We start from the raw sequence: 10,846 nt of genomic DNA on the forward strand, positions 1-10,846 counted from the left end.
CACCCATTCCAGTCCCCCTCAGCATGACTGCCCCAAGTAAGGGCTCACAATATATATGGATTTTTGATGGGCTGATGCGTACCAGCTGAAGCTTACCATTTGGGAAAGAGAAACCTTTTGTTTTCCTTAAAATAGTGGATCAGCAACTCCATGCAACCTCAAATACCTAGTAGAGATACCAGAGGGAGCAGGAGGCGTAAGACCTAACCCATCAAACCTCCACTGCATGTCACCATCTGCAGCATTACCTTTTAGCTTTACAGTTTAGTTTCTATAGGAATAAGCCAGGGCATTCCCATGCAAAACATACAACCCCTTTGCACCTAAGATGTATCTAGTCTGAGCCTTTGGGAAGCCTTTGAAGGAAGACAAAAGCTATTAAACTGCCTTGACCACCACCTCCTTTTTTTAAAGTAAGAACCATGAGAATGCTTCTACTACTCATAATACCTGAAAATACCATCCCAGTGGTTAAAAGGCTAAGAGGGACATAAACCCTATTTGTCACAGGGCAACATTACAAATCCATCAGCATACTCTGAAGTCATACCATCACCCCAGTATCTCACGTGCAAATCTTACCAGGATGCTTCCACACGAACAGCTGGGTGATAAACCCCAGGCTAGCCTTTCATAGGGTCAGCGAGCGCAGGTGAGCTGGACCTGACTGCAACGCTACAGCCAGGCATTTACTGGGAGACCCTCCGTACTGCCCAGCTGCACTGCCGAATATTTATATAAATTCTAAAATAAGCTCTCCTCTTCTCCCAACTGCACTAAGAGTTTCATTTCCAAGTCCTGGGCTTATGCTCACTTCTTAACTCCTTCCTTTCTTCACCACTTCCCCCTCACCCACCCAGTGCTTTAAACAGCATCATTTCCCCTACTCCACTTTTTTTTTTTTTTTTAATTTTACTTCCCCGCAACGTTACTGCCCACAGCTTGTCACATGTGAGTCTCAGACAGAAACCGCCAGTTTGCAGCGAGGAGAGACCGCTACAACGTAAGCATCACAAAAGATTCAGGTGCCCTGTATGCACGCACCCCCAAACCCATAAAAGCAATCCCACAGCGACACGGTAACGCAGCAGCACAGGAGCATCATGTCTCCATAGCCCAAGGGATCCTACAGGACGCGAGCAGGAGTTAGACCACTAATGTTTGGTCTCACCTACACACTCATGTGCAATGGCTCACCCGACCACCGGCCAAACACAACATCCCTGCATCCAGCAAAACCAGGGCTCTGGCCCCGCTGGCCATCGTCCAGCTGTTCACCAAGGCTTTAGCCTAAATTCCCACACTATTCACAGAAATCTCACCCTGGCACGGCCAGATGCTGCCACCTCCAAGCTTGCCTACCCACTAAAGGTACGGTTCCACACCCATGATAGGAACAACATAGGAACAACAGGATCTGCTCAGCTCTAATGTTATGGACTCCTCTGAAAAAGCCTCGGAGACACGGCCTTCATCCTTACACGCCGCTAAAACCTCGCAGCCAGGAACACAAAGATACGAGGGGAGTTTAAAGGCATCTCAATACAGCAGCTTAAGCATTTCTGTGCACCTGCTTCAGAACTTTTCAGAGGAAGGGTGAGCTCTACCTCTGCTCTCCCCGGGCAGGTCAAGCACCACCCCAGCTCCGGCTCCCCTCCTTCCCCCATGTGAAACGCCAGCCCGGCTCCAGCCCTGGCAGAAACTTCCTTATTACCCCAACTGCCAACAAAAGGCATTAAATTATCACAAGGCAAGAAAGCGAGCGAACCGCCAGCAAGGCAAAAAGCTGTTAGATAAAACGTGAGTCTGAAAGGCTCCAACTTCAACCCTACGGCTGCGCAGAGCCATCCCCTGGCTTCAGCAACCTCCTGGCGAAAAATGCCTTTACTCATGCTATACTAAAGGCACATAGCTAAATGCTAAGGCACAGAAGTGACCAAGTAACAGCGTAGTAAGAACTGCTCTACCTTGCTAGAGTCAAAACAGAAGCATGATCAGGGAACCACGGTCAATCAAACAAATTCCTTACTGCCTTCCTGGGAATGCCAGCACTGCTTGACAATGGGGGAGAGCACTGCTACACCCCACCAACCTACACCCAACGTCTGCACGCTCCGTGTCTGATCTTAATAAAACCCTTCTGCTGTTAACATTCAGCTATCTGTCTGGATTTCCACGTTCTCTGCAACCCGAACAATGTAATATACTGTATCTTCTTCATTATAACTAACAATAAAAGCAGAAATTACTTCTTTGCCTTGTCAAACCAGAAACAACCAGGCTAAGAACATATATGTCACAAAAGGAGTAAGATTCACCTTATCTTTACTAATTTAAAAACATTAACTATTCTGATCGTGCAGTTCTCTCTATCTTTCCTGGTAAATCCAACATCACACCTACAATCTCACATTTGAGCACTCTTGTACAAATCTCTTTGTCCTAGACTCCCTGCCCTCTGCTATCGATCCCGTCTCAGCTTTCCCCCCCTCGGCTTCACATCTGCCCCCCTACTCCTTCATGCAATGCTGGAACACCATCACTGTATTCTCTGCGCAGAAAACATCATATTTTCAACACCTCACTCCTGAAGGATATAGGCAACAGCCAAACACAAAGATAAGCAAAGCGTAAAACGTAAAGAACACGTGCAAGAGAAACCTGAATGTAAAAGGTGGGAACTTATTACCCTGCTTATATAAGAAGGGCCACAAGTCCATGGGTGCTGCCTGCCTGGCGACTTAAAAAATACTAAGCATCTATATATGTTATCTGTTCTTTATCCAATAAATAAACTGCCTTTATTTTCAGCCTCAATGTGATCAAACTGAAACTCTGGATTATGCATTTTTCTACATCCACTTTTTGCATTACAAATCAGCCTGCAAATAAAGAGTAATTGTTCACATGGAATTTTAGATTGCATGTAATTTCTTCTATAGCAAACGTTTCACCCATTACTTACTTGGTATTGTTACATGCAGCCAAGCAGTGCAATCTTTTTTCAAAAAAACCCCAACCATTACCATTTTCCAGATCCTCGCTACTGCATTTCTCAATGCATTATCCAATTAACCACAAACTTGGCATAAAAGTAGAGTGATTGAAACACGCACTAATTCTGCCATGTTCAGATGGGCATTACTTCATTTACGGAAAGAGGGCTAGAAATGTTTTCAGAAATCTCTTTCCAAGGAACAGGAGGACTCAAGGAACAAGATTCAAGGAATCCTGTGAAAGCCAAATTCTCCACCCATCAAGGGCCCTTCTAGGTCACGCGTGTTGGACGTTCAGGGCCACCACAAACAGCCAAAGCCTTCCTGCAGCAGGGAAGCACGGCTCCCACAGTATATTGGCAGCGGTGCCCTGGCTTTCACATCCCTCTCAGCTCTCCGCATTGCATCTTCCTGCAGAACTACCGAGCTGCTTTTACTACACGTCTCTGCTCAGGTGGGGGGCAGCAGGAACATATTTAGAGTAGCTAGAGACTCTTTTCTTGATATACATTTAACTACCATGATAAATAGTAAAGCACTGCCTACTTCTAGGCAGAAACTACAAGTTCTACAGTAACCTGCAAAGATAAACAGAATTAAACACTAAGATGTGATGGCTAATTCGTTTCTGGTGAAGCATGTTACCTCCCTCACTTAAAGCACATCAACTGGTGTTCTGGTACAATCAGATCTAACTAGAAGATGCCAACAACTCCACCTGTTTCTAATTCAATAATAGAAGTGCTTCCGTATTCAAATGCTGCTCGTTACTACTTATTTTTTCCAGATTTTGTTACAAATTTTGTAATGTTTTAAGATCAATGGTTTACCTTAAACGATTAGTCACAGCATGCACAGAACTAATACTCCATGCTTACTTTAATCCCATATGATGCAATACCAGGACGAGATTTTAAAAAAAACAGAAATGCGTGAGCAAGATTTGGCTTGAGATTTTCATCCCCCAGCTCGACAGTAACAAGTTACACCGCTCTGCTCAAAGTAAGAAACAGTACTTTTTACCCGTGCATCTGCCTGTCCTAAAAAGCTACAACGACATTTTGAGACTTTCATTTACTGTCAAAATTCTTCAATAGTTTGTGAAGTTCCCAAATGGTATTATAACCTCTTCCACTCACCCTGCAGATTCGACCTAGACTCCAGACTCAAGCTAAACTTACTCATGCGACACTGCTGGGCAAAAAGGTACGGCAGGACAAACTGCCTCCTCTGACACGGATACATACACACACCCCCAGGAACATTAAGCAAGATCCTAAAGAGAACTGCATGCCATCCCCACGGGAATGTGCCGCCCGTTTTCCTGCTCTCCAGCAGAGGGTTGGTTTGTGATGGAGGTGATGATGACACCAAAAAAACGACAAACTCAAAAGGGGCCGGCAGCAGCAGGTTACCTTGACGCTGCTGCACGCCAACCTGATTCAGATCACCCAACTGCTTCCAAACAAGAGACGCAGCAGCTCTAACTCGAGGGCAACAACATTTCTCCAGTGATTTAATTTGCATTTATCGCCACAATATTCACCATTTGCAAGGATCTGTTTTCTCCGCGCACTGCAACTCCCTCGCCATCAGTTACTAGACATGGGTCCGTCTTCAGCCACGTGGCCAACCGATGCAGAAACGCCACGCTAATTCCACCGTTTCTTTAGGAAACGTAACTAAGAGAAAAGGGTTAAGTTTTCGTCTGCGTGCCTTTCAGGGACAGTCTCAAGTGAAGATCCACGTTTGATACCTGCAGGAAACTGCCATTTTTGCATCTCGTATTCCATTTGTGAACAGACCTTTTTGTTCTTTAATCCGAGTTCTGAATTATTTAATTTCTGCCTCCAACTCTTGAAATCTCTCTTCCTATAAACAAGAGGTTATTTAGTGAGAGGAAAGAAATAATTTAAGGAGTCAGACCCTAAAGTGTTTCTGGCACTGTTTTTAATTAATATTGATACAAACTTGAGAAACCTCCCGCTTAATATGACAAGGCAGGTCAGAGCTCATCAACAGTTAAATGTCTTCTTCTAACAGAACGTAGAAGAGGAAGTTGCGAGCAGACAGGGCGCATGTCGCTCGCTGCGGGGCTGCACAGCCTCAGCTCCTTACAACTTTCTGGTGCAGGAAAACTTCAGCTTTAAAGGCATCGAGACCCAGAGCTACGGGAGTGGGAGTTTACAGGGCACAGATGCAACAGCGTTAAGCATAAATCCCTCAGGTTTTTGTCCTGGAATAGGGTTAAAGGAAGCGCAAGTGAAAGCATTTTTATTTTCTGGAATTCCACGCTCGAAATACGTTAGTACAAATGACAGGGGAAGGAGGGAGGTATGGACAGTTCTGTAAGACTGAACTTCATACTCACTAAGGATAGTTTTTATAGCATATTGCTTCATCTGCAAGTGGGAGTAAATATTACACTACCTCTTCATGCAGATGGGTGGATTAAAAAAAATAAAAAGCTAATTTGAAACAAATTAACTATTCTGCATATGGATGAAGGTACTCTCTACCTCTCTGGTCACTCCAGGACTCTGCACAAACCGTGTGCAAAGTTAATAAACTCTGCGCTGCGTACAGATCGCCCAGTGAACCTGCCAAAAGGTGAACAGCCTCAATCCGCAACATGTATAAATAATTGCAAGTCCTCAAAAGCAGGTAATGAATATTGTTCAAACAGCTCTAAGCTAGCGTTACCAGAATGCTTCAAAGGAGAACCTACAAGCTGTTCAAGTCTGACTGTCACATTCAGTCTGCAAAAACGAGATTAAGGTTTGCACAGCGATACTCCACAACAGGTTTTACAGTATGCACAGAAATTAAATTATGATAAAAGTGAGCTATTTTTTACTAAAAACAGAATAGAACGATCTATCAAAATGCCATTTGGCTGCGTTCATTACATTTTAGAATTTAATTTACATGATAGATACTTTAACGTAATATGTTTTAATCAATAAGCATTTCTTGAAGGCTTTATTTTTACAGGTAATATTTCGCCTTCTTTACCATTAAATGTAACGCCACGGCAGTGACGTTGGGAGCGTTTATTTTCCTATGCTAAGCAAGCACAACCACACAGCCACAGAGGCAAAAGCAAAAGTCCCCAATTAAAGATGTCAGACCTTGTTTAACTACATCTTAATTTAATCCCTTTTATTTTATACAATGCTACATCTGGATCTCATTTTCCGTATTCCTGTAGGTATTCTGGGTCACTATTAAGAACCCTTTCAAGTTAGCAAAGTTCAGCCAAGTCTACCTTAATCCAAAGCCTTTAAGAGAAACAATAAAACACGAGGAGGGGGGTGGAAAGAGGGAAAAGCCTGAACCGAAACGCTACTTTACCCCACCTCCCACCGCACCTGAAAGTCAGAAGGGACCAGCCTCCTACTACAGGTCCTACGTAGCTCTTCCCCTTTCGGGGGCTGCGGGGCTGGGGTTTTTTGTTGGGTTTTCGGATGTCGGTTTTGCAGCAGCGCTCCCGCTAGCTCAGCCCCGTCGAGGGGAGGGTCCCCCGGGTCCCGCTCCCCGGCTCTGTGTGTGTCGTCCCCCCCCCCGCGCCCGCCCTCACCTCCAGCGGGGCTGCGGCTCTGCCCAGCATCGGCGCGCCGTGCCCGCCGCCGAGGGGGCCGGGGTGGGCAGCCGCCGGCTTTCGAGCCAATTTATTTAAACGGGAGGCACCGGAGGGTTCGGAGAGGCAGGGCAGCGCCTTCCTGCACCAATCAACTGGGAGAAACACGCGTGTTGCAATCCCATTCAGCGGCGGGAGCAGCACCAATTCATCGTTTGACAGACACCCCCCCCCACCCCCGACCCCGATCTATACCCCGGCAATTCTGTTAAGCAGCGGCCCCGCTCCGCGCACGCACCCCAGGGCCGAGGGGGAGCCGGGGGGCGCTGGCTGCCGGGCGCTTTCCCTCGGGGGACGCGGCACTCGCGGGCGGTTGGGAGCCAGCGCAGCATCAACGTTCCGCGCATCTGTCAGACCGGGCGGCGGGAGGCTGCAGCCCGCGGTTATGTAAGCGCGCCCCGCCGCCGCGGGGGTGCCCCGCCGCCCGCCCGCCCTGCCCCGCCGCCCCCCGGCCCGCGCCCCCCGCTGCCCTCCGCGCCCCCCACCCCCCGCGCCGGCCGCTCGCCCCCTTCCCGCCCCGCGGGACCCCGCCGCGGCCCCGTCCCTCGCCCCCCCACCCCCCCAGCGCGGCGCTGTGCCGGCGGGCCGCGGCGCTCGGAGGGCGGCGGGCCGGAGCCCCCTGCCCGGCGGCGGCGGAGGGCCGGCACCCCGCGGCGAGGCGAGGCGGCGGCGGCGGCCGGGCAGCGGCGGGGGAAGCGCCCGCCTGGCCGGCACCACAGCGCCCCCAGCCCCCGCCGCTCCGCGCCTGCACGCCGAGCCCGGCCGGCTCCCTGCGCCCCCACACAAAGTCCCAGCACTCGGTAAACTTTCCCCGGCTCCCGGCGAGAAAAGGCGGCGGGGAAGCGGCGGCGGCGGGAAGGGGCAGGCGGGGGGGAGGCGGCGGGCGGGCGGGGGAAGAGGAGCGGCCGCCGGCAGCCCCGCCGCCGCCCGCCGCCCCGCCGCCCCGCACGGCCCCGGCCGCCGGGGGGGAACGGGAAGCGGGGAAGAGAGCAGCCCGGGACGGAGCGGGCGAAGCGGCGACGGCCCCGGCAGCGCCGGCTCCGGCGCCATCTTGGGCTGATCGATGAATTGAACAAAGAGGATCAATTTCCGATGGGGCCGGTGATCAGTGGCGGGGGGGGGGGCGGAGGGAGCGGAGCGCCGCGGCCGGGCGGAGCGGGGGGTTCCCTTTAGGCGGCGCGGGCCGGCAGCGGGAGGAGGAGGGGGAGGCCGGGCCCGAGGGAAGGCGGAGAAGGGAAGGGGGGGGGGGGGGTCCGGCGGCGCGGCCCGGCCGGTGCGGCGAGCGGGGGAGCCTGACCTGCAGCTGCTGTAAATCAAAGCGCTTCCAATATTGAAACATCGATCCCACATTGGCCGCCATCTTGAGACATATTGAGACAGAGTGAGCGGCTGATAGAGAGAGAGGGGCTGGAGTTCAGGAGCCGGGAGGGAGGGGGAGGGAGGGAGGGAGGGAGGGAGGGAGCCAGCCGGGAGGGGGGAGGAGGGGCGGGGGGGCAAGGCGGAGGGAGGCGGGCGGGGAGCGCCCAAATCCCGGCCTGGAGCCCGCGCCCGCCCGGAACACGGACTCAACCCGGCCGCTCGCGGGGGGGGCGGGGGGGGCGCCGCGCCCGCGCGTTCACAGGGTGGTCGCTCACACCCCACCCCCCGCCACGCACCCACGCACACACACACCCCCCGCACCCCGCGCTGCCCGCCCGGGGGGCCCGCGGGGGGACCTGCCAGCGGGGCGGGGCGGGCAGCGCGGGGTCCGACCGAGCCTGGCGGCGCCAGGCAACGCGGCGGCGGGGGGGGGGGCTCCGGGGGGCTCCGCGGGGCAGCGCGGCGGCGGGAGGGGGGGGCTCCGCGGGGATGCGCGGTGGCGCGGGGGGGGCTCCGAGGGGCTCCGCGTGGCAGCACGGCGGCGGGGGGGGGGAGCTCCGCGGCCATGCGCGGCGGCGGGGGGGGCTCCGCGGGGACGCGCGGCGGGGGGGGGGGGCGCTCCGCGTGGACGCCCGGCGGCGCGGGGGCGGCTCCGCGGGGCACCACGGCGGCGGCGGCACTGCCCGCGGTCGGAGCCCCCGGCGTGGGGCACGGATGCCCCCCGGCGCGGAGCCCCCCCCCCCGCTGGCCGCGGCCCCCCCAAGCGGTGCACGGAGCTCCCCCCCCCCCCCCCACCGTCGGTGCGCGGAGCCCCGCGGTGCGGCGCAGTTAATGGCAGGCTGTCACCCTGGGGGAGCCGGCGGTCTGAAATGAGTTTGGGGGAACAACAATGAGCAAGTTCACCGGGGGCTGCCCGCGCCCCGGCCCGGGCGGGTCCGGCTGCAGCGAGGGCCGGTGTAAGTGTGGCCGGGCACTTACTCACAGGGCAGTGCCGCTGCCTCCGAGGGGCCGGCTGGCACCAAGGTTGGGAAATCAGCTCATAGCTCCGCGCAGGATATCCATAGAAACGGAGATTAAAAGGATGAAATAAACTTATCTTGTTCTAAACAATAATGTTGCTATAAATACGAGCATTTTTCCTTGTTCCCTTCCTGAAAAGCGCAGAACATTTTACCCGGCTCATCTCTTAACAAAACAAACCACACCAGCGCTCTGCAAATAGGTTACCCCCCCCCCCCCCCCCCCCGAAAGCATTCCTTGTTTTCCCTGGGAAATAGGCAAAACCACGGTCCGTACTTGTCCCCTTTGAAATCAATAAGCTGCGCGGTATTTTTCCAAATACGGCTGCTTTCACTGTTTTGCACTTCATCTGTAAAAGGGAAATAAATCTTCCTCCGGGTAAGTGAGTGAGTGTAGATTTTTTTTGCCTCAAATTGTATTCGATCATCAAGTGAATTTAGTGCTCGCTCAAGTCAGCGGGTTGACTACTTGAAAATGGCTCTGTCTATTTTTTGAGAAGTTACAGCAGAGACGGCGGCGGAGCAATTGCTACAGATTATTTCCCAATCTGCTGCTGTCCTCGTTTGGAGGAGCACTATCATTTCAGCCTCCATTTCCACTTTTTGCTGAGGCTGCTGCTTACAAAGATACTAATTGCGATGGCGGGTTTTATGTTAATGGATTCCACCTCACGATCAGCCCGACAACTACAGACCTTCAAATTGTTAGTTGGCCGTACTGGGAACAAAACCAATGGCACCGGGTTGTGAAAATGTCGGGCCTCCACCTGGGGAGCTGGACTGGGCGCTCGGCGAGGTTGAAATCCCAGGCACATGGGGCTGGACCGAGGGGTGCCGTTTGGGAAGGACACCCCTTTTCCTCCAGCAGTGCCATGCTCCCAAGGAGGGTGGCTTTGCCGGGATGCTGGCTGCGTGGCGGTGGCTGGGATGACAGTGGGGAGGTGTGGGGTGCCCGGCCAGGGTCCCCCCTGCTCCGGTGAGAGGGTGCTGCTGAGTGACAGCCGTCTGCAGGGATGGAGCTGCGCGAGCCTCCAAATTCTGACTAACAACGTAACCGGTTTGGTAGCTCTAAAATAGGATTTTAATCCTGGGAAGCATCATTTCACATTCCAGTGATCTAATCAAAATCCTTTCCTCTAATCTCTCCATGGTCCCCCCTTTCTAGATGAAAGAGGCTGGAGTTCCTGTCTTCACCCTTTCTCCGCTGCCTCCCTGTTCTACCAGTCTGTTCTGTGTCCAGGCAACTGCAAAAAGACATTTCAAAGACTCCTGCCGTGCCATGTAGATGTTTTCTCTTGTTAGTTTGGACTGCAGGTGTGTAAGCCTTGAGGATGAAGTATCGTGGTGCTGTTTTAGGTTCGAGGCGTACAGTCATAGCACAATAAATCACATAGTAATGCTCCGCTTTGAACGCGTGCACACAGAAAAAGGAAAAGAAAAAAGCATCTGACCTGAATCATTTTCTGGAAACACATCTGGTTAAAATCCAAAGTTTTAAATTGAGTAATATTTTAAAATACATTTGGTAGGTATTAAATTACAGTGTTCTATCTGGTAATATTTATGATACTAATGTGTTAAGCGGAGGTTTATATCTGTCAAGAAGTATGAATGATTGTCATATGGGGTAACAAATGTATCCTGATATAAATAATATTTTACGATATTTTTAACATTATTGTAGTCTTTTTTGCGGGAGTTACATCTTTTTACATTATTGCCAATTGCCTAGCTCTGTGGCTAGGTACCAGAGCTTTTAGCAATATGATTTGGAATAAGTATAAACACGACGGCTGATTTTAGGAAGTACTGAGAAACCTTAACTCTGCCGG

General features: G+C 52.4%; 1 protein-coding gene and 1 long non-coding RNA gene across 9 annotated transcripts in view; both read right to left on the reverse strand.

Moving 5' to 3' along the window:
- CUX1 (cut like homeobox 1) overlaps nt 1–8,090 on the reverse strand; it is a 281,378-nt gene extending 273,288 nt beyond the window's left edge. For all 8 annotated transcript variants that reach the window (XM_056326650.1, XM_056326647.1, XM_056326649.1 and 5 more), the window contains exon 1: nt 7,934–8,090. In XM_056326650.1, coding sequence (XP_056182625.1) covers nt 7,934–7,996 — 63 coding nt within the window. In that variant the 5' untranslated portion in view covers nt 7,997–8,090. The remainder of the gene's footprint in view (nt 1–7,933) is intronic.
- On the reverse strand, nt 893–6,542 carry LOC130143768 (uncharacterized). The gene is made up of 2 exons (XR_008819866.1): nt 6,368–6,542; nt 893–4,868 (listed from the first exon to the last, which is right to left on the reverse strand). It is a non-coding gene; the product is annotated as an uncharacterized LOC130143768 (long non-coding RNA).
- Nucleotides 8,091–10,846: the final 2,756 nt, after the last annotated feature.

This window comes from Falco biarmicus, chromosome 1 (genome assembly GCF_023638135.1).
Source record: "Falco biarmicus isolate bFalBia1 chromosome 1, bFalBia1.pri, whole genome shotgun sequence".
NCBI lineage: Eukaryota > Metazoa > Chordata > Aves > Falconiformes > Falconidae > Falco > Falco biarmicus.